The sequence below is a fragment of the Oreochromis aureus genome, linkage group 17, assembly GCF_013358895.1.
Source record: "Oreochromis aureus strain Israel breed Guangdong linkage group 17, ZZ_aureus, whole genome shotgun sequence".
NCBI lineage: Eukaryota > Metazoa > Chordata > Actinopteri > Cichliformes > Cichlidae > Oreochromis > Oreochromis aureus.
Window position 1 is genome coordinate 4814734 of NC_052958.1, and position 24956 is coordinate 4839689.

Genomic DNA, 24956 nt, shown 5'->3' on the forward strand with positions numbered 1-24956 from the left:
GGTACATTTGAGACCCTATTAGCACATTTTCCCACCGATAGCCTCCCTCCTTCCGTCAGCCTTGGAGTAAAATATCTGACAAAAAAAGTGAGCTCTTCTGGTCTTTATCAGAGGAATTCAGGCGAAAGATTGACTGAGATTGTAACTGACCAGCCAGTTCAACCAATAACATCTTGATGAAGTGACAAAGCTGCGTTTCTCACTTCATCAAACTGACAGTTAACACATTTCCCTCTGATTTGCCCTTTCATATCTAACATACTTATGGAGATCAGTGCTGCCTCAGGGGATATCTGTAATTATAAACCCCAGCCTGTCAAATACAGTTACAAACCTCACACGATCTAAATATGTTTTTTTTCTTTTCAGTCCGACTTCACAAAGGAGTCCAAAAGTAAAAACAGCAGTGAATGGAGTCAGGCGGCCTTGGCTCAGTGTGCCTGATTTTTTTGCATTTTGTTTAGGGATCCTTGTGTAACAGTTGAGTTATGTATTCCTGAGTCACCGAAGAAGACCATAAAGGGAGCATAGTAACAAAGGACATATAAAGTGGAGCAGAGCGGTATCAGATTTCTACAATGGTGTAGGACCAGTGGTCAAGTCACTCTTTCAGCTATGCTCAGCATGATTGGCATACATCTCCAGAATCTTAAATGCAGTGGTTAACAGCACCTAAGTCTCTAAGAGATTCTGGTTAAATGAGAGCTTAAGATCTAGTCTAAGCATTGCCTTTGCACCATTTATTCCTGTGCAGTCTGTGTTGGCATGTTGTTGCATTTCGTCACATTTCTGATTATACTTTAGAAAGGCGTAGCTTGAACAGAGAAGTATAAATCCACCTTTACACCTGCTGACACACTAAACTTGGTGCAGATTAGTATCACTTGCTTGAATGCTAATTTGTGCTCTGTTCTGTGTAATGTCCATTTATGCAAGCAAACGTACTTGAGCTTCATCCACACTCTTGACAGTGAAATGTCTGGATATCAGCCAGGTTATTCATGACCTTCTCTTATATATTGAATACGTGTGGTGCTCTGCTTAGGATTAAATTAATATAATAAAGGTTACTCTACGACTAGGAGGCAAGCGAACATCTCTACGGCTAAAAAATGACCCTAACAGAGAGATCAGTTTGCAGTTCCTCAAATGGCCACGTGAGGCTCGCTTTAAAAATGTCAGACCATCTCAAGAGACTCCAATGTTAAAATGAACAAATTAAAAAAATAAATATATTTAGAGCCTTGTTGAAAAAACTTTTTTGGTTACTGTTGCAATTTTTACCTTCATTACAAATGCCCAGTAGGGGAATTTGTATCATGCCCAGCTGTTTGTGTTGCAATAACATTTCAGGAGTCTGTGAGATCAAACTGTATACAGGTGTGAAGCTGTATCTGGCAGGGGAGGATTTTTCTATTTGTGCTAGGAAGGCAGTGATCAGCTAACCTCTGCTGCTGTGCTATTACTGCTCTATGTATATTTAGCCAGCTCTACAGTATATAAATAGATGTTATGTGAGCTATCGTGACTACTTTCCAGTATGAAGCTATTATAAAATAAAGGAATACAGCAAGTAATACTTTATATTAATATTTTGTTATTTTCTTCTCCTGCCCTATTTTCTTTGGTCATCAAATTACTTACTACTTTATCTTTATTTACTTATGCGTGCATTAATGCAAAACGGTAATAAGAAAGGAAAACGGATGTGTGTAGAGTGGCCAGGCAGGACCGTGGGGTTATATTACTGGCTGATTTGTTTAGCATGTGTCTCCATGGCATCAGCTTCCTATCAAATTTAATTCTGTATTGAAAGTGCCTTAACGTTCTCCCAGATTGTCCCTGCCCAGTTCAGCCCCATTAGCTGATCATTTAGCACTCCATTCTCTTCAAGCATGGTCACTCTAAAAAAAAAAGCCTAATTGCTTAAAATTAGGTGTCCAAATCATAGTTTAAAACAGTATGTCATATATGAATAATGGCTATGTTCACTTTTTAAATACAGACAATGGAAAAATGTGCAAGTGTATTTTTAATGGAAAGGAGCAGGGAAAAAAGTTTGCACATATAATATGCATACATGGAGATACTGATTATAAGGTACCTACACCAGCTCAGTGGGTAGTCTGCTAAGGTACTGATTTTTGCTGAATGACCATCAGCTGCTCTTAATCCAGTTTGTTGATCACTATAATGACTTGTAAAGCCTAGTTTGTACAATAAAATCATTATAATTTATGATGGCATGACTTTTATTTCAATAATGGGCAAGAGTAAGCTAATGTAGCTTTGTTAACCTAGCTACATGTGCCTTTTATTTATTTATGTATTAAAAATAAAAGTCCACAGTTGTGTTAGTGGCTCGGTGAGGGTGTCCTTGGTTACAGTACCAACAGCATCGTGAAAACAACATAATCTTTAGAGTTATATTCACTGTTTGACATTTTAGCTTCACAGTTATAGATAATACTAGCTAATTGCTACAGCTATGGAAGCTAGGTGTTTGCCCAATCCATAGAAAGCTAACCTAAGCCATAACTAAAGATCTACCGAGCTTCTGTTGCGCGAGATTTAAGACATTAATAGTGCTGAAACTGCAGAAGTATCAGTAGTGGTTTAGGGTTTGTTGTTTGCAGAAGATCAAATGATTTTTTTTGTTACTTCAGATATATTAAAAAGCCTACAGAGAACTAAAACTGGCCATGAGTATGCATAATGGCCGTGGACATGGTCCCACACGTGCCATTATTATTTTACAGCAGCTTGATTTAAACTCATGTGTCAGCTACTCTCCCTGAGCTCTATTGGTGTTATATGAATTACCTCCTTGCTTTCACTCACACACACACACAAACATTCAAAAACTGTCAGAGAAACCTGTGTGATGAAAAATGTATTTATCAAGAATATGTCACTCAGGAAAAAAAGAAGCTGGATGGATTGCTGTGTGGATCACATCAGTAACATGCATCCTGCAGGAGATTCTTTTTTTATGGATCTGCCTTCCCATCTCTGTTGTTTAGCTATAAATGCAGAACCATGTGGTACAGCAGTTGGTCAAATTAGATATCATCTTTATGCATTAGCTAATGGATCATTTTGAATGAATTAGCCTCATAATCTTGCACGTAAAGGTCACTGTGTACTGGTGGGAAATGTGTGTGTGTGTGCATCCTGTGAGTGGTGAACAAACTATCTTAAAAGACAGGAAGATCTTCCAACTGGGCTGGAGAGTAGAGTAAAAGCAGAGAAGAGGAAAGCAGAAGCAGAGGGCAGAGGGAGATCTGACATTGATGGTGATGAGGTGGAGGAAGGGCCACGGAGCGGGATCAAGGCAGATGACAGGAGAGGAAGTGTAAGATTTATGAAGGAAGACAGAGAAAGGGGACAAGAAATATTGAGCTGTGGATGAAAAGCCCCATGTTCTTTCATTCTGTTTGTTTCTTTGCTGCATTTTGTAACGATCACGCTGAGAAGGTTTTTTGTTCTTCGCTCCAGGTTTTTAAAAAAAATAGCATCAAGGACTTCTAACCAAGTACAACCAATGCTTTAGACTGCACACTTACCAAAAGAGTAGTTTGATCCAGAAGTTGAAGTAATTATGTGCAAAAAAAGAGATGCTTTTCAGAGTAGTAATGACCACTGGAATGTGCAGATTTTTTCATGCAAACACTGCAAACTTTTCCTGAAATCGTTCACGTGACATGTTTCCTTTTCTGGTTTTATTCTCTCCTGCTTGCACTTTGTAAGGTCACTCTCATGGTGTGAACTTTAATCTTTTCCAGAAGATGAGAAAATAAGTGTCAGAAAGTCCAGAAGTGACATTTTATTCCCAACACCTCAGCTACATTTCCTTCACCCAGCACTACAGTAATGGTTAATTATCACCACAAGTAGAACAAACTACTAAAACTAAGTGCTTTGTGAAATGTATGAATTTAGGTAAAGGGGGCAAGACAATCTAGCTTGGCATATAAACTAGAGATTTATACCAGAATACAATGGCAGTTGGTATCCAGTATATGCAACAGACCTGGATTCTATTTGTCAGAATTTAAATTGCCAAGTACACTGATGACAAATTGATAATACAGCAATTAATAATACAGTACAAGCTCTGCAGTCTCAGTGAGCTTGATAAATTCTCGATCTCCCAGATGTTCTAGTTAAGCGGTCCCCAACCTTTTTTGCGACATGGACCGGTTTAATGTCAGACAATATTTTCACAGACCGGCCTTTAAGGTATCGCGGATAAATACAACAAAATAAAATGATACAAATGAGACAAAAACTGTGGTATTTTGTAAATATAATAATAAACACAAATTCACTGTGTAATTGTGTAACTTTATTAGCAGCGTTCTCCTGAAATGCGCCAACAACATTGAGAGTAACATCCTCCTCTCCGCCCCTTAATGCTCCCTGGTCACTATGGTAACATTTAAATATTTCTTTCAAAGTAAGACACACAACTACAAGATGGGAAAAGACCCAGGGAAACCGAGTAAACGATAAAAACCCTGAAAACCATAAATTTCACACCCAAGTCTCAACTCTCGCGGCCCGGTATCAAACGACTCACGGACCGGTACCGGTCCATGGCCCGGGGGTTGGGGACCGCTGTTCTAGTTGGTGTTCCTCTAGCTTACAATGGCCCTGCAACAAGGACTACTGTCAGTAGCTGCTGTCCAAGACAGGGGAGTTGGGTTTAGTCCAACCTTGAGGTGAGAATCTCACTGGAGAAGTAGCTAAATGACATCAAGCAAGCCACCCAGGTAAACATGAAATTGGAAGACCTTGGGCTAGTTAGCTGGCACTGGCAAAATTGTCCAAATAAGAGCAAGGGAAGTGCCCACTATTAATTGGTGGCAGATGGAGTTTTTCTCTGAGACAGATGAAAAATAAAAATGCTAAAAAAAAAAGCCACTTAATATAATTGGCCAACTGTTAATAGACATCTTACCCAAGTAGTCTTTGCGTGGTAAACTCACTTCCTCACTTCCCACTACCCAGGTGCTGTTAATAATATATATGTATGGTAGTTTTCTGAGGTTCTCATCTTAAAAACAACCTTCTCTAATGCTATGACATCCTAATAATATAAGTTATCAGAGATACATCTTTGCCAACATGCAGTGCAAATCAATATAATTTTATTTACCTCATGGCACGGTTACATTTTCTTTAAAAACAAAATCCTACAGATGTATTGAGAAAACCAGCATTGTGGTATTAAATTTAACTACCATATGAATACATATAATCTCAGTGTGCTTTGTCATGTTGCCAAGTACTCATTTTGTTGTTGCAACATGCCAGTTGGCCCTCGCAGATGGTCCCACAGATAAATGTCATGTTGGAAATGTCACAAAAGACAGTTTTACGTGGTCACTCTGCTGGCGGGCCGGCGAGGAGCTGGCAGAGCTTGCACTGTTCTGTGTGTGTTTTGTGTGCATGCAATCCAAGAAGCTAGACCAAAAAATAAATAAATAAAAAATACTGGGTTGTTTTTGCCTGTGTGTGTGTGTGTTTGTATGTTTTCAAGCATTCATAAGCAACTTAATCATGCCAACATCTTCTGTCCCCCACCGAGACACAGCCAGACCTTTTTAATGACAAATATTCTAATTTAGCTTCTAATCAAATGCATACAGAAACGCATCACACTCGCATGCTCCTCACAGCAGGATGTCATGTGTGAAGCAGTCTTATTAGGTAGCTGGATTGGTGTTTACTACACATGACAGCAAATGCTACCAGTGGAACATAGTGCAACGAGATCACTATTTACAGTTATTTGTACGCCAGTTTTGATACGTGACAAGGGTCGAGTAATTAAAAATAAACTATGTTCAATTAGCTAAAATGTTTCCAGTGGCTAACACTATATAAATTCATCAACTAATTTATTATCACTAACACTGTGCCTTGGAATAATGTTAATAGGCTACTTGCAACCATGCTAACGTTTCAGTCTGTGACCCGTCTACAAAATATAATGTTAAAAATTTAAATAAATCATCTCCCCAAACCATGTCACTGAACTAAAATAAGTCTTCAATAAAGTCTTTGTTTTTGTTAATCTTTTTTGTTTGTTTTTGCACTCTGGTATTAAATTGAGTATTAAGAGTCATGTAATTTTGCTGGTATTGGTACTAACTACTGAACTTGTGGTATCCTGGTATCATGACATTCTTAGAACAAGCAAAAATTTCAGAATTCAGAGAAAAAAGATCTACATTTTTAAGATTAAATATATAAATTTGCAGAAAAACAAAGTGTCAAATTTGCCAGAAACTGGTTTTCTAATCAATGAATTGTGTTGGTTAACCTGTCAAGAAATTCACATTGAGTGACTAACAACACCGCTTTCCACTTATAATATTACTTTTTCCCCATAAATCTGTATTTTTTTCTTTGCCATTTTGGGTGGAAATTTTCAGCTTTTTTAATGTTTCAGAGACTTTTTGACCCCTTTCATCATCTAGCTCATTACACCTCTGATTGTTTTTTCTAATAGAGCTATTCTGTTACCTGTGCTTGCAAAAATACACACAAAGATAATGGAACAGCAACATTCAGAACATCCCAAACTGTTCTTTTTCAGAGACTTTGGTGATTTAGCTACTTGTTATGTAGATAGCATGCCAGCTACTGAAGCGAGCTTAGTCCTTGCATCACAGCTAGCCACGTAAGTGCTAGCTTAGCCACAAAAGCTTCTCAAACTCTTGCCTATTTTATTCTATTTCTATTTCTATTCTATTTTATTTTATTTTATTCTATACTTAATTTAACAGACAGTGTAGAAGAACTATATGTAAAAAAAAAAAAAGTTGTTATAAAAGTCTGTTAGCTCATTCCGTTCGCTAACATTAGTGCAGTTGTCTGCTGCCTCTTAGCTCTCCTCCGAATATTCATCCCTCTATATATTTTAACTTCAGAAGAGAAGGGTATAAAAAAGGAGGGTGCAGGACCACTAATAAGCCACAAAGTCTTTCTCCATTCAGCAATTAACATCTCTCCAGTCACCCAAAGGTCAGTACTGTCAAAACACTGTTGAACAGCACAAAGCAGCAATTTCAACAACATGATAAGCTAAAACTTGTGTTTCTGTGAATTACTGTTTTTCGCTAGCGTTGGCTACTTATCACTTCCATTTCTGTAGAGCTCTTGCCTTCTTTTTTACAGCCAACCAAATTAACTAAACATTAACTTCCCTATGTGGTAAATGGACCATTACTCCTGAATGACTGTGTCATATTAATTTAATGTCATTAATTTGTTGATTGATTAAGGAGTTTTGTATTTTCTACTACTTGAGGAGTGGGAAAACAGGAGAGTGCAAAGTGTGTTTTAATTCTGTGATAGTGGCAGACATCTGCAGATGTTACACTCGGTGCTTTGTGAATGTGGATTTGTGTGAATGTGTATGTGTGTTTACAGAGTTGCCAATCAGAACATCCAAGTGTGAGGTTTACCTATTTGGGCTGAGCCTTTTTTTTGTTCCAGAGCGTAAATGTGATGCAGTTCTGCGTTCATATGCATTCATTTGAAAAATAGGCCAGTTCCCAAGAGAGTCACTGTCTCGCTGTTTCTGTCTGTCTCTCTTTCATGCACTCCCTCCCGATATATGTCTCTCTTTCTCTCTCCCCATATCTTTTCTTATCTGTCCAATTGTTCTTGTTTTCACACCCACGTCCCTTGTTTTCTATTTTCTCCATCCATTCAGTCTTCTTCTCACCTTTCAGTCTTTTTCTCACTTACTTCCTGCTTTCTCTCTCTCTCTCTTTATACATGCCTCCTGCTGTTTCTCTGCTCTGACACCTTGTCTCTTACTCTCTTACTCAGTGAATCGGTCACTCAGTCACGTGCAAACACTTGCTCGTACATGCGCACCCACACACTCACTGCATTCCCACTCACACACACACACACACTTAACACTTGTTTGCTCGCTTCATCTCCTCTTTTCACTGCTGCCTTATAGCTGATCCTTCAGCTGCCTCTAAATCCATACTATTAGGTTACATAATTAGATCAGTGCTCTGCCAATAAGTAGCACTCTGTTAGAGCTGCCTTGAATATAGCTTCCCTCTACTCTTCTTTCACACCCCAACGCACATGTTTACTTTTCTAGCCTATAAATATAGGTAATAGAGCAATATGTAACTACTTGTATTTGAATACAGGTAGTTATATGCCTGTCTTTAAACTAAACAAAAGATAAAAGGCCTTCTTACAGGGTCTGTGTGACAGTTTAATTAGACGTTTAAGCATTGTCTGGTCTGATTTGCATTCAGTTACATCAGCTGTATGAACATAAAAATTTTAGGGTTGCCGGTTTTGATGGAAGGGAGGAAATTTTTGCTTGTATATTCTGATATGCATCATACATAAGCTATAATTATGCTTAGATTAAAATTAACCAAGTGACGAATAACAAAGTAACAAAAAACTTGTTACTTGTTGCTCAGCTATAAGGTTTTTATTTTTCTACACAGACAGTATGAAAGATGGATGGAAGGAAGGATGTGACTGTAAAACACTCCCTCATTGGCAAACGTCTTGTGACAACAGATAATCCTACATTTTAAAACATGGCATAACCAAGATCTACAAACCCAACTTAATTCTTTATTCAGTATGACTCAACACGGGTGTCTGGCCTCATAAACCCATTAGGAAAGTGTTTTCCCATAAACCTCTGGGGGACCAGAAGGCTTTTTGGAACCACAGCTATCGCCACCTGGTGGTCTTCAGATAGAATGCAGGTTTGTAGGCACTTCTACAGAAAAGACTGCAACCAACTGTAGACTCTGCATAACTATAGACTCTAAATGAAAGTCTTTTTGGAGCCATAAGCTAATGCTAGTGTTAGCTAGCTATTGGATTTTTTTTCCTTTGGTTGTTTTTTTGTTTTGTTTATTGTGGGTTTTTTTCTTATATGCGCTCAAGTCTGCATATTTGCCCATAATCCTATATTCTGCCAAATATGTACAAAACCTTTTAGTTAGCAAGACAAATCCATGAATTACCCAAGAAACGCTGAAATGTATCTTTAATTATCCAAACACTGAAGACAACCCTGCTTACATATATTTTTTTCTTTAGATAACTTATTAAAAAAAAGTGCCACTAACGAGGTTTTGTGTTAGGAACATGCTTATTTCTGCTGTTTAACATTTCAACATTCGACGGGGGAGCAATAGAGCTAGACAACCTCAAGGTACACAGTAAGGAGCTGCAGTTTGTGTTTTCACTATGTCACCAAGAATGACTGCTTTTCTGTGCAGCTTGCTTATTTGATAAAACACTGTTTGTTTTTAGTAGAATATAATATTTTTTTAAGACAAAATGGCTTATGCCAGGGATGGGCCACAAAAGGAACTGTCACACTAATAAGCTTATTGTTGTGGCCCTCCACAACAGTCCCAGTTTCTCATGGTGGCCCTTTGGGAAAATCAACTGTCCATCCCTTGCCCATGCTCTCAACATCAGGAGCAAACTGCACAATTCATATAAAACTCTATAATTCCCTGGAACATACATGTCTTCAAAACCTTTGGGATACTTTGTAGAAATGTATAAGTGACTTGTACTTAATAGGCTTAAACACTGAAAACTACCAGCATGGCACTGTAAGAAGACCTGATGTGTCCTTCCAAAGAGTCAGCAGCCTCCAAGACAATCCTGTAAGGTGACAGTAAATGTCAAGCATGAGTAAGAGGTGTCCTCTCATCACCACCCATGTCAAATGTGCAAGGATCAGTAGGGAGCCATCGAATTCAAGAGTGAGACAGTTTTTGTCTGTTGTTTTAAAATAAGAAACACTTGTATTCATTTTAAAAAGGAGTGCTAATCCATGTTTCCATTTTCAGACAGGTCAGGGCCAGATCACACCTTCTGTTATGTGCTTTATGCCAACACTTCACACCACAGCAGGGTCAGACTGGGCCTGAAAATACTGTTTTGTTTTGTTTTGCTGTTTTACCCAGACCAACCAGCCACAACCACACCACAGATATACCACCATGCCCACCTCATCAACACATATACAAACACACTACCCCTTAGCACACTTACAGACATAATGCATGGATGCTCTAGGCCATGCTAACACTACATACATCTATTTTAGGAGCGAGGGAAAGGTTTGAAACCAGCAGGTGTAATGCATCATTTACAGTATTTGGACATAGGGAATCAATCATAATATCATTTCCATTCTTTAGTTGCACAAAAAAAGACTAACAATGTTTAATGAAGCAAAAAAAAAAAAGAAACCACTGCACTGCAGCCCTCGTGTTGCAAAAGCACTGAGGGCCTGGAAACAGAACATTCTCTTAGCAGATCTTACTAATTAAAGGTTTCCTACTGTAGCTTTTTCCAACGCCACTTTTTGTGCTTTGCTTCTAAACTGTGTTTTTAATTTAGAGACTTTAATGGCACAGAATGGCTGCATAGTTTCGAAAGTTTGCAGATGATGTAATAATTACAGGACAGTAAAAGATGAGGTCCTGACTCTCCTGTGACTACGCTATAGCCTGTTTCCACTAGCTCAGCTCTTACAGGTGCTTTGAAGTTTTTCTCTCAAAGGCTGCTCTGATTGTTAACAGAAATGAAAGCAAGAAGATTTTATGAAACAGCCCTCTGAAATTACCTCAGACTGCTGTTTCATTCAAACCCTACATGGAGTATTTCCTGTCGCTCTGTGATGTGTGCTAATAGCTGACAACTAGTGGGTGTTTTAGACTGAGAGGTGTCACTTTGTATGAGCAGTGACACCTGAAACCCTTCAGGTTTGTAGCGCAGTAGAAAAGCTATGAGAAGTAACAGATTTCCCTGATATCGTAAAGGGAGAAAATCCCAAGAAACAACACATATAGCACAAAGATTTACACTTAACCATGACACTACAAATTGATTTTATTATCAAATAAACAGACTGGCTTAATTTGGAACCACGCTGTTCATACACAGAAAGTATTACCCAGAAATTAACTGAAGAACATTACATCCCGGCATCCTGCACTACAGTGCTCTCAATGTCACACCTTGCCATCCAGTGAGGAATGTCCATGGGAATACTGAGCTGCTTCACTTCTTTGTACATCGATCTCTTATACCAGAGTATCAGTCTGTCTCCTGCTCGAGCGCTGTCATAAGCAGCCTGCTATTTGCAGGTGAGCAAATATACAGAAGGAAAAAGAAAACATTCTTTGTTTTCCTTTTCCTTTCCTTATAAATGTATTGCTGTGGAAAGACATTCAGTTGAAAATTAGATACTTCAATAAATACCATCCATTCAAACGTTTTTGTTTATTCTTGTTAGGTTTGTGGGGGGACTGGAGCCTATCCCAGCTATCATAAGTTAAGAGGTTGGGTGCATCCTGGTCAGGTCGCCAGTCTGGCGCAGGGCTAACACAGAGAGACAGACAACCATTCACACCTATGGGTAATGTAGAATTACCGATGAACCTAACCCCAATAACTGCATGTCTTGAGCCACCCCTCTTTTTCTTTTTTTTCTTTTTTTAAAGATTGCTGGGAAAATGGGAAATACATTTCCCATGGGAAATACAGCAATTTATTGAAACATCTACAAGTTTGTACAGTTCTGACCGGCTGGAATGTCAATATTTTGGATGACCACCTTAATTGTTCATCACAGTCTGAGCTTTCTTAGGTAGCTTTCTTGTCATTTCTTTAACTTTAGTCTTCAGGAATAGATCTCCAGACATTCAAAGCTCTTTTTTGATGTTGTTTGCCTTTTGTTGTGTTCTCTGTCAAGATGAATCCACACTGCTTCAATAATGTTGATGTCCGGGCTCTGGGGAGGCCAGTCCATGACTGTTAGTGTGTTTGTGTGTTTTTCTGTCAGGGTATGCTTTTACAGCATTGACAGCATGTTTGGGATCATTGTCATTGTATGCAGTCAGTTGCTTTCCAGATGGTATTGCATTGTGGATCAAAACCTGATGGTACTATTCTATCTTTATAATTTATAAATCAGTTTTGACAAGAGCTCCAACACCACTGGCTGAAATGCCGCCCCAAAACATGACATAGCCTCCGCTATGTGTTAAAGATGGCTGTAGTGTAGACACTGACATAAATAAATAAAAGTAAAAACACGATTTTGAATTTTTTTTAACCCTGTAATGCCGTCTGTATCATATTTGATACATGAGTCTCTGAGACCTCTATCTCATCAACATGATCAGTACTTGCCATAATTTCAAAATGTTATGGACAAAACTCTTTTTTTGTCTAAAATTAACATTGTTGTTAACAAAAAGTTGCCAAAAAAACCCAATGTATCAAATGCGATACAAAAAATATATAATACATATATATTAAAAAATGTATCATACACAACATGATATAGCAAAAAAAAAATGTGGATTTTGTTATAAGGGTTAATAAACATCTCAGTTCCAAAAAATCAAAATTTTCTGGCGATTTTTTGATGGGTTGGGTCTTACAGGGTTAAAGTTGATTTATCAACTTATAGATGAGTAGTTCTTTATATATTATGTTTCTCACTTATTTCTTTATTTTTTTTTTTCCATTGAGATTTCATCATGACACCTTAGAATGACACCGTAGCACTTGATGATGGATAACGATGTCTTTTAGAAATCAGATGGCCATGTTTGCCTCTCAAGCGTCTCTTTGGGGCTTTTAAAAGCCTGAAATGCCAGTTCGGAGATGCTTTTAACATTTAACACAGGCCGTGCTTCTTGGCACTGTGGTCAAAAAATGATCATTTTGTTTCTGGAGGTTGTTATTCACAGTACTTTTTAAGTCAGAACACAATGTGTGCGCGTGTGTGTGCATGTGTCTGTGCTGTAATCAGGAAGATGCAGGGCTGGAGATGGAGCACAGCGGGCTGTACTGCTGAGAACAGAAATAGTGCTTTTACTCCTGCTGCTGCTCCAAAACCGACTCATTTCTCGCGTGTGTGTGTCCATTAAGCACATGCATTTTTGCCGGCATATATCTCAGTCTGCAGAAGCCTAATAATTCCATCAAAACATTTATCACCTCATGCACCTTATAAGACTGTAGGTCATGCTTTTAAACCCGAGTTTCACACCATCTCATTTCCTTTTCTGTTCTGGTTCTGTCTGAGTGGATACCATGGCAGAAAAAGTAAAGTGTTATTATGCAAATCCCTCAAATGAATGTCTTTGTTTTGGGAAAGAGAGAGAGAGAGAGAGAGCCAAGAACATGAGAGAGAGAGAACAAGAGAGAGATAACGATGCTTTTGAAGAGATGAAAAGCAGAATGCTAATTCTGAGCTGCCTTTAGAGACACAGACAGGCAGACAATGCTGTAGATTTATTTGAGCTTTTTCTTAATGAGTCTTACCTTCTTTGTATTTGTGTTGCATTCTCTCAAGGTTGCTGAGTCCCTATCTATTGAATGTGCTTGCACGCGTTGTGTTCATTTTGGGTAATGATGTGTTTTCTGCCTATGAGCGCATCATTTCGATGGCTATACTTTAAACAGACTGCCTGGAGGTGTTTACTTTAAAGACTCCCTGCAGGTGTGTGCATTTTGTCTCATTGTTTTCTACATGCTTGCCCTTTTGGTTTTTTTACTCGTCTTTCTTAGTTACAAAGTAGCAAAGTTGAAATGGGAAATGGACTCTGTGCAGGTGTCTGTATTGTTGACCGCAGCCTGCTTAGAGCCTTGTTGATGATGATTGCTGTTAATCTGCACACGTGGAGCAACATGGTGCCAGAGTTGCAAGTATAATTATATTATATGAGAGATGAAGAGAGAGCCTATTTATAACTGATCGCTAGCTGTCTCTAGTGGAGCGACTGGTGCTCAAATAGAGAGACTGGGGTTGGTGGATGAGTGAATTGCTCTTAAGAAGAGAGGCTGTGATTGGCGTGTTGACTTAAAGATTGATTGCAGTTTTATATATGTTTCTGTTTGATATTTATACTTTAATATAACCATAATATTGTGCTGAGACTGCTTAATATTTCTCCAAATACAATTATACAGTACTTGAAATACTTTGTAGGGTTTTTGCCTTACAATACGCCTTGAAGCGACTGTAGTGATTTGATGCTTTATAAATAAAATTGAAACGAATGTGTAATAACAGTGTAATAACAAGTGTAATAACAGTTCTTCATGAAAATGCCTAAAAATGGTTTTTTGTTTACTCTGCACACTAACATAAAATGTTTCCAACTATATTCAAACCCAGAGAATGTAAGGCAGTTTGAAATGTTTATTTTCATAAAGTGGTTTAACTTTTAAATTCTGGCACAAATTCAGAAATTCCTCCACAAATAGTTGCTGCAGGACAGTGATTTCACTGCAAACTGACTTAATAACTTGGCAGCATTTTTTTTATATAGAAATATAGCCAGAATACAACGAGTTGGCAGTCAGGTAACTCAAGTCTGTTGCAAAGAAACATTTCACGGACAAGTTGGACTCATAGGCATAGACTAACTAAGATTGATTGCAATGTGTTGCCAATCTGTCTGTGTTTATAAACAAAAAGGATACTCTTGACCTATTTTTATGCTTCGTTTTTCCTCTTATTATTCTCTAACTTTGCTTTTTTCTTTTGTCTCTCATGTCACACAGGTACTACAGTGCCACCATCCTGCAGATGTCAGGAGTGCGGGATGACAGGTTGGCAATCTGGCTGGCTGGACTCACAACCCTCACCAACTTCCTGTTTACGCTGCTTGGAGTGTGGCTGGTGGAGAGAGTGGGGCGTAGGAAGCTCACCCTAGGCAGCATCATAGGTAAGGCAAAAGGAGGAGGAGACTTGAGCTGTCCAAATCAACAAAAAATATTAAAAGTTGTTTTTGTGCGCTCTGTTTGTTATTTACTTTTCTTTTCTTTTTGACAGGCACGTGTTTGAGTTTGAGTCTGTTGGCCATTGGTTTCTTAATGTCTGCACAGCACAGTCCCCCTGTCACCTACCACCCATTAGACCCCGCCATGGCCAACTCTACCTGCTCCAAGTACCAGTAAGTACTTTATCCACAGGCCTGTGGTGTTTCAGTTGTATCTTACAGTATGTGGTATTATTACATAAACAGAATCTATCAGTGTTAAGTTTTCTTAGCTTTCTCCAACAACAGGTTGTCTTTTCTTTTCTACAGTTATTCTGATTGCTCCACCATTCACCATTTTAGCTGCAGATTATTAAAAAAAACACTATTTGAGCAATAAAGACCATTTACCCAGAGGATTTAATACGGTGGTATCAAAAGCAAGTCTTTTAGGGAACACGTTAAAACACTAATATATGCTGTAATTACTCAATAGCCATTATAGTAAACTGTGGAATTGAGATTTACTTCATTATGGGATTATTCCATGTAAAAAAATGATAACAACAGGGATTTTCATTCCAGTATGTAATGTACATTACATGGACATAAAAGCAATCAGCATGGCTGTGGAAACCCATGCTGTGAAGCTCCCAGTGCACAGTTTTTGTGCTGATGTTAATGCCAGGTGAGGTTTGGATTTCTGCAGTTATTGAGTTAGCAAATCATTGGTGACTTATATGTACTATGAGCCTCAGCATTTGGTGACTCGCTCTGTAATTATGCACAGTCTGCCACTTCATGACTGACTTAGGAACTGCTGTGGTTCCTAAATGCTTCCACTTTGCAATAATACCACTTACAGTTTATTATGGAAGAAAGAAGGGAAAACGAGAGAAAAAATGTTAAAATCTGACTTGTTTCAACAGTGGCAAACTATTACAGCACCATGCACAGATTCGTTGAGCTTTTTGTTAGTAAAGGCAGACTGCATGGCTAGGTTGATTTTACACCTGTGGCAATGGGACTGAAAGCACCTTAATAACACATTGATGCTTGAGGTCAGTAAGAAGTCCTTAAAACTGAAGCATGCAAAAGGACCTGGATCACAGAGGCTCCAAGGCTCAATTATTCCTTCTTCCTATCTACCCATGCATGAATCCATTCATCCATTTCAGGCCACGGGAGAAGTGTAGGCAGAGATGCCCAGATCTTTCTCTCCCTGGCCAACTCCTCAAACCCAGATGGAAGAGATGGCTGGGGAGACGCATTCCCTCCTCTCTCCTCTTGGTCAGACATGTCCAAAACACCTCACCTAACAGGTGTCCAAAGAGAAAGCCATCCTATTCAGATGCACTGAGACCCTGAGAGCCTCTCTTTTGCCAGCACTTATGAATTAGAACATGTTGACGTTCCAAACCATAAGTGCTCAGCATCCATTACCATATTAATACAGAAGTACCCATGCATCGGAGCACACCAGTCTTCAAACGTGCCCTTCATTTTGATCTCAACTGAATGTAAATCACCTGGTTTTCAAGTGTTTTTTTCCAACTGGATATTGCATTTTTATGGCTTGCAACCAAGTTCTGGGTATAACCACTAGAGTAGCTTTCTCCAGGACCAAAAGACATACTCAGACACACATGCATGCACGTACATGGTGGAAAGAGATCCAGCTACACTATCAAACCTAGTAATGAGGGTTGTTATTTCCCTTCAGGATGTGAGGAGTAGGCATGACTTTAGACCTCCGAGTCCCTGTGAATTACTCCCTCTGATCATCTAGCACATATGAAGGAAAATACAGATTTCTGTGTTTGTATTAAGGTGTCACACTCTGCAGAAGGTTAGAGGAAAACACAAAGCAGTACATTTGGTATTGTAGCATAACTTAAAATGGTAAACAAGAACCAAAAATGGGGGTGCTGGCATGAGAAAGCTACTGTTGACCTTGGAGCACTTCTGTTCTTAGTAAAAGCACTTAGCATTTTGCAGTTTTAAAGGGTGTAGCAGAGGACACTAAGTGGTGGAAAGAGAATAAAACCCTCCTAAAAGAATTTTTGTGGTGAAGTTCCTGCAGGTTTTTACACATACGTTAATACAGATCTAGATTTCTCTGAGTACTCAGAGGTCAAAATTAGTGCCTGCATAGGTGTTGGAAATTGTGGTCAATTATTTTACATAATAAATGTAATTAAATGATTTTAACAGTTATGCAATTCATCATCTAACATCTGTCACTCCCATTTCACTCGACTGGCCCCAGCAGCAGCAGAAGGCAGGCGGGGAGCCAGAGTTTGTGTCCGAATGAAACAGTCATCAGATGCCTCCATGTTGCAATTTACTCTCACTTACACAGAGACGAGATGAAGCTCATGTGTAACGCCAGCCTTTCATCACAACGACGGGCAATGCCTAATGCACTCGCTGTCCTGCGACCACACGCTATAACCCAGACCGCCACACACACAGAAACGCAGGGATAATTTGAAGAGATGAGTGCTTTTACCACACTGGAAAAGCTTTACTGAATTCACTTTGCTTCATATGAACCCACACGCATCCCTTCACTGACCACAGCAGCATCAACAGAGCACCAGAACCACCAGTAGCCTCTTAAGTGCTTTGGTGCTCAGATGTCCCATTTAAAGATGTTTTCTTAACGTGCTATTTTGGGGTTTGACTAAGGAGAGCTAAAGCCCTTTACGCACTGGACACATAACATTTGTGCAAATATTTTATGTTTTACAAATATTTTTTTGACTCACCTGGTCTTAACTCAGTCATTTATACTGACCGTGTACCTTGAGTTGGCTATCGTTTGGTGGAGTGGGTTGTCCACTAATTCCAAGGGTGAAGGTTGCTCCTGATGGAAAGCACTAAGGTTAAAGGGGAGCTATCATAGATAGAGAATTTTACTTATAGGGATTTCTAGACGAGCTCCCTGCTTTTCTATTGGGAACGGGTTTGATCCTTTTAGGACCTATCTACATTATGCTTACTTTTGTCACGAGATAAATATAAAATATGGTATAAAATATATGTAAATAGTAAATATAATTTAAAACATATGGTATAAAGTGTATGTATAAAATATACATCTTAGTCTCCTGAACTGTCCATGAGTAGTACAGTGGTGTTACAGTGGGGAAATTGCCATCTATGACATAACCAGCCTCACACAACCATTACCTCACGCTAATAAAAACCCTTAGGAGTGCTAAGGTACCATTTCATTAGCGTTACATTACTGCTTGGCTAGCTAGCCTGACCTGCTAATGTCTCTGGGATTTTTTTTCTTTTTATAAAAACAGATGTTTAATTGGCTTTAGCTTTACTAATACTTAACAATATCTATATCACTGTTACAGATACTTTTAAGCAGCTAATGCTAAGTGGTTATATCTTTCTCCTCACCCTCCTGCAGTAGTTACTTTTTAATACATGGTGTTATTTTCATCCTTAACCTCAGCATGAAATTAGAGAAAGGCTTCCCTGGAAGCTACGGGCAATAAAAATAGATCTCTCAAGCAGAGTGTGTATTTCATGACCTACCTCGAACCTGATGAAATAGCATGGGGAAAGATGAGTGCACCCTTGTGAAGCTGTTCAGTTGAAACACTCAAAAATAAGGACTGCTCATCAAGAAACAGACCGCAGAACATGATAATGTGATAGGATTTAGTTTAAATTAACAAAGCTGGGAACAGGACAGGAAAAGAAATGTAATGATAGTGAATCCCACACAGTGGGGACGAATGTCTCATACATGTACTGATTTTGGTGAGAGATGTGTGCCTCAGTTAGATGGGCGGATAGCTGTTTTTCTGTTATATTCACGTCTTGTCCAGTAGCAGCAGGTACGCTTACATTCATATTGAACTTTTACAAGGAGTTTGTCAGCATCCTATAGAGGAAAGGCAGACGTAAAAGAATGTGATTACAAGCTGCCGTTTTATTGATTGTCTTTAGAGCAATGAGAGGTAATGCGTGTTGCGTCTGCTGTTAGGGTGTGCGAGCCGTGCATGCTGGATCCTGGATGCGGCTTCTGTTATCGTGAGAATGGCTCAGCGCTGCTCACCTCCTCCTGCGTGCCAGTCAATAAGGCCTCCACCGAGCACGCAGCATGGGGCAGGTGAGTCACAGGATGCAAAGTGAGCATGTGGAAGTGCATTAGGATGCAGTGAAATAACACATCTCACCTTTAACTGCCCCCCCCCCCAGTTTTAAGAGGGATTGGTAAAGACTAACAAATGTGCCTGCCTCTTATAGATGCTCCAACTCCACCCTGATGAGAGATCAGACCTACTGGGCCTACAACTACTGCCCCACCTCCTTCTCCTGGTTGGTTTTACTGGGACTGGTGCTCTACTTGGCTGCCTTTGCGCCGGGTGAGAGGCTGAACCTTAGTTTTAGTCCCCATGAGATCCAACACCAGGCTGCTTTTGGGGAAATCAAAACAAACAATAAGAAAAAAAAGAACCATAAATTGAACATAATTTTTTTGAATTCTGAAAATGCAGTGTGGGACAAAGCACACTATATTCTGATAGCCTGCCAAAGCTAAACCTCGTTGTGTTGGACTTGTAGCTGCAGATGTGTTTGCCTGAGTGCTTACCAGAGTTAACAGGATCCATTATAATCCTAACAAAGCACTAACCCATCGGCTGCTGTCTAAACTCTTAGTCGGTGTACTGTTCATTGTTTAGAGTCCAGGAATGCAGATACAGTTTTTAAAACGCAAATAAAAAGGTAGATCATAGTCTCATAGCTAAACAGAGCCAGTAGTTATAAAATTGCATTTTGGCGTTCATGTTTTTATTTTATTTTCCACATGGACTGTTTACCTGTACGCTGCCAAAGCCTGCATAATTTTGCCTGGTCAATACTACTCAACCTACAAAAGGAATCAGAAGCTGACCGCAAATCAGATATCTTTTTACTTGTATGTAGATGCTGCATATTGATAGAGCTTTTCTGCTTCTGTCAAATTCAACTACCGTCTTTGTTTCTATTATAGGCATGGTAGCACTTCATAACACAGCCCACGACTCATTATGTAATTTTTCTACATTTACCATGTAATTCTTCTTAATTGAGAGTCTAGGGAGAAGAAAGGGGACGCAAATCAAACTTCATGTATTTTTTATTTAATTAGTAACTTTGGGGTATTTTAAAGTAAAGGAAAACCAAGATTTCCTCTTTGTGGTATCCTCTCCTTGTCTTCTTGGATTGGAATTCCCGGGGTCTAATAGGGGTATGGGCTGTATTATAAAGCCGCAGTCCCCAACCTTTTTTGCGCCACGGACCAGTTTAATGTAAGACAATATTTTCACGGACCGAGGTGAGGTGTTGTGGATAAATACAACAAAATAAAATGATACGACCAAGACAAAAACTGCGGTATTTTGTAAATATAATAATAAACGCAAATTCACTGTGTATTGTGTAACTTTATTAGCAGCGTCCTCCTAAAATGCGCCTACAACATTGAGAGTAACATCCTCCTCTCTGCCCCTTAATGTTCTCTAGTCGCTATGGTAACCCGTAATTCTTTCAAAATAAGACACACAACTACAACACGGGAAAAGACCCTGGGAAACCGAGTTAACAGTAAAAACCTTGAAAACCATAAATTTCACACCCGAGCTTCAACTCTCGCGGCCCGGTACCAAACGACTCACGGACCGGTACCAGTCCGTGGCCCGGGGTTTGGGGACCGCTGTCATAAAGTATCTACACCTCCCGTTCTTCCATTGTAATCTCACATCATTTTGAAATATACAGAGTGTAGAACATTTGAGTTTTGAATTTTTTACCTGTCTGAAATGTATAAAATAAGTTGTACACTGTATTATGAAGTGCTGCTGACAAGACTTAAACAAAATATAGTGCAGTTCTCCATCCATCTCAAATCTCCACCTCTTAATCAAGTGGTCCCACAGCTCATTCTCACTTCTCTGTCGCAGGTATGGGTCCAATGCCATGGACCATCAACTCTGAGATCTATCCTCTTTGGGCAAGGAGCACAGGGAACGCCTGTGCAGCAGGGGTCAGCTGGACCTTCAACATCTTGGTGTCTCTTACCTTCCTCCACCTGGCTCAGTACATCACCTACTATGGTCAGTTTCTGTGTGGGAAAGTGTAAGGAAATAATTACCTTGAGAGATTTGATCCTTTATTTTTTACACGTAAGAGGTATTTTCGTGTTTCCATTAAGAGCAATAAGGACAGAACAGCTTGCTGATACCCTGAAGTGATGCTTTCTTCCACCCATCTTGCATACCTCCTCAGTCAGTGTAGCACAACAGCAGGTTTCCCCTCACACAGGAAGGAGCTGACCTTTGGCGGAGTTGGAGATCAATCAATCAGGGGTGATTGTGGAGGCATCCTGAGATCCACTGGGTTAATTATCGATTCTGAGTCATTCACCAATTCATCTGCTTGATAGCAATCATTAACTAAAAGCGGGGCAAATAATGTCAAAGCTGGGAAAACACAAGATGTTGTCTTGTTAAATCTTAAAGCGCACTCGGCTGCAACTTAAAAATGTCACTGTGCGTTGACAAGAAGAAAATACGGACCATGGTTGCCACAAAATCTCATTAAACCTGTGTCAGTCTTTTCGTATGAACCCTTATTTTCATTTGTCACATAGTTATTTGTTTCCCGTTAACCCTGCTGTAAGGCCACATTGACAGGGGCCTTTTACTTATACTCCACATTTATCATAGGACCAACAGTTTGAAAGCAGTGTTGCAAAAACATTTTCATTCTTCACCACACACGTCCCTAGAAGTGCGTGGGCAGTCGTGGTCTAATATTAGCTGCCCACGGGATCTGTTGTCACCATCGCTGTTTCTTTTTCTGGCAGTGAATGAAAACAAGCAAATCATTTTATAAGAACTCTGAAGTTGTGCCATTGTGTTTCTCATCTTTGTGGGTGGCTATCCTCGGTGACAGCGTGTTCTTTTGCTTTGTCTTCTCAGGAGCTTTCTTCCTGTACTCCACCATGGCCTTGCTGGGTTTCTTCTTCACATATGGCTGCCTGCCAGAAACCAAATCCCGACGTCTGGAGGAGATCGAAGCGTTGTTCGAAAACCACCTTTGCTCTTGCGGCGCCTCTGATTCGGATGAGGGACGGCAGGTTGAGTACATCCGGGTCAAAGGTTCAAACTACCATCTATCGGACAATGACGCATCAGATGTAGACTAGGGGACACTTGGGTGTTGCTTACCTCCCTCTGGGTGTTTCATTAGCTGTTTCACTGGAACATGCAGAGCGGCTGAGTCTGTAATAGTGTTCTTTTTCCTGTGATCTGAGGGGCCACTGGTTTACCTCCAACATAGATTGGGAATTACATTTTAGAAGACTATCCTTCTATCAGTAACATGTATCAGTTCACTTTTCAAGCAGTCATTTGGGGAAATCCCAATCAACACTAATGCTTTAGCATGAATGTTTCCCATTAGTTCATTCTCTAAATTCAGGGGTGACCTGGCACCTTATCTGGTTTCAGACCTGCTTATTATTTTTAACCACAGAAGTCAATAACACTGGCCTTCTACACAGATAATAGGCAAAGCATAATACATAGAACTCCAGTGACTTTTTCATGGAGACTAGTTATGACTGTTTAACAGATACAAAGATACAAAATACAGGGAATCGAATTTGTCCCTAATATTTTGTGCATTTGTTTTATAAGTACCATTTATGATTTAAACACGGTTTTATCCCAGAGCTTTGTGTCAGAATACAATGGCAACTCCATTCAAAAAGCTACAGTAAAGAAAGCCACAAAACTTTTGTTGACTGGACAGCAGCTGTTGTCGTCTTTCGTACCATTATGCCTTGGTGTATGAGACACATTCCGCTGTCTCGTTTTTTCAGCTTGTAGCGTAGCACACTTAATGTCAGTCCTTGAGCTGATGTTCTTCTGTTTGCAGTTTGTATTTTTATGAAAAGCAATCGCCAGAGACACACGGTATATCATTACGGTTGAGTAAACTTGTGTTGTCGACGGGTGCCGAAACAAAACCGCTCTTACAAACGTGGTAGGCCTGAAAGGACTGGAAGTCCTCGTGCTACAGTGTGGTTTGTGTATTTATATATTTATTTAAAACAGATGTTTTTGTTAATCCAGGTTTCGACAAATTACAAATTTCCTTAGCGTTGCTTACTTTTTCATTTAAAATGTGTTTCGCAAAACCTACCCTACGAACCAATGTTGCAACTCTTGCAATGAACTTTTTCTTGTCGTTATTTCTGGATATACTGTCTGTAATATCCAGCAATGAAACCGGGCTGTTCTGTCTGTAGCAGTAAAAGTAAGCTTTAGCTTGATGACTGAGATTTTTAAGTGTTTCGTTCTATCTGAACATTGATAATATTAGTGCCTGTGTATTGTGAAGGTGCCTAATGGCCATTTTTCAGTCACATTCCCTGTAGGTCTACATGGCCTTTTTTTAATTTTAACATGTGCATATTTGCATTTCACCTGTGATGGAATTTTATTGACTATAATTTTCATGTATTTTGCTTTGTGTCTTCCTTCACAGCCTTATGTACAAAAAGCCGAGCATATCATTTATGTAGTTCTTGTGTCAAAAGTTGAGGAGTAGGCTTTAGCGTAATTTGGCAATGTTGTTTTGTAAAAGTGTAAACTGTGTAAGGTTACACCTTGTTAGTTAAATACACGTAATTTTCTGTGTAGCAAAACTGTTGGAAAGTAGACAACTGTGTAACAAAAAAAATAAAAAGGGTAAGTAGGGGGTACAAAGGCTGCTGCTGTGCTTAGTGAACAGGTTTCTCATGGCAGACACCCAAAATAAACGATTGTAAAAATACAGTACAATGCAACGTTTAAAATGATGGAATTTTCCATATAATTTCTTCTATGTTTTTAACCGCACATTAATAGAAATACCCAGAAACCTCAGTAAAAAAAACGGATAATGAGCTAGCAGAAAATTACCTTTTTTTTCTTTTGTTTTTTTCAACAGTCCATTATCCTAACCCATCGTTATTTATAGACTTTAGTACCTCTTTTTAAAACAAGAAAAAGACCATCAAATGCCGTGGGACAATTACACCTAAGTGATCCATTAAAACTCGGTGGTATTTGCAAGTATTGTAGTAATTTTGGTGTTTTCAAGGTGTCACGTGGATACCTATGGGGGAAAAAAAACTGATTAAAAACAAATTCCTTCAATAAATGGAAGAACAGTGACGGCATACTGTAGCACACAAGCACCCTCATGTGGAAAACCTCCGGATGATTTTTTAAAAATAAAAAAAGCTTTCAAATATCATAGTTGCCTCTTTAGTTGCAAGTTCTTCAGTGTTATAATAGCTGATCATTTTTCAAAGCAAACACAAAAAGTAGTGTCAACATGTACAGACTACAATAAAATCATATCAAGAATTGAAGTCAGCACAAAAAAAGGTTAAATATTCAACTTGCGTTTGAAAATGATAAGCTATTCTATTGTAAAGCACTTGTGATTTGTAGTTATGGGGCGAGAATATTCCAGATAGATGTCTTTTTTAAGCCAGAGCAGTAATAAAGGAATCCTCGAAGATGAGCTTTGATTGTTTATTTCAATAAAAAAAAACATTGCGAAATATAGTTCAGATTAATAACTTAAGCTTCCAAAACTTTGCTTTTCAACTAATTTAGAGCAGCTTCTCTGGAGTGAAAGGTACAGAAAAACACTAGCAACTGTAATTCAGTATAGGATTGTATTCGATCAGTTTCACTCAGAGTTTTCTTAAAACTTCACAAGCTAGTTTTGTACTGAAAGTATTACTACACACAGAAACCACAGATTTACCTGTCCACGGCACAGACTGAGTAACGAAAACTTGTGTCAACCAATTATTTAATGTGATTGTTTTAGGCTGCACCTGTCAGAGATAATGTGGTGTTCAGCCCTTAACCTCCGGTTGCGTTAATACTGTCCTCTACTACAGCTGAGGGCATTAAATGTGTACTTATCAGTAAAACGGTTACATTTTTTTCTATGTGAACCAATTATGTGTGTTTTTTGCTAAAGTTTGTGGGGTATTACAAAAATGCAAATTTAAAAAAAAGAGTGCTGTATATTTGATTATTGTTCAAGCTGTAAATGTTT

General features: G+C 39.0%; 1 protein-coding gene across 1 annotated transcript in view; it reads left to right on the forward strand.

Annotated features, from left to right (window-relative positions):
• LOC116334952 (proton myo-inositol cotransporter) overlaps positions 1-24906 on the forward strand; it is an 83995-nt gene extending 59089 nt beyond the window's left edge. The window contains exons 5-10 of the mRNA XM_031758513.2: positions 14620-14783; positions 14891-15011; positions 18829-18954; positions 19092-19210; positions 20789-20941; positions 21809-24906. Of these exons, the coding sequence (XP_031614373.1) occupies positions 14620-14783; positions 14891-15011; positions 18829-18954; positions 19092-19210; positions 20789-20941; positions 21809-22035 (910 nt within the window). The 3' untranslated portion in view covers positions 22036-24906. The remainder of the gene's footprint in view (positions 1-14619; positions 14784-14890; positions 15012-18828; positions 18955-19091; positions 19211-20788; positions 20942-21808) is intronic.
• The last annotated feature ends 50 nt before the right edge of the window (positions 24907-24956 follow it).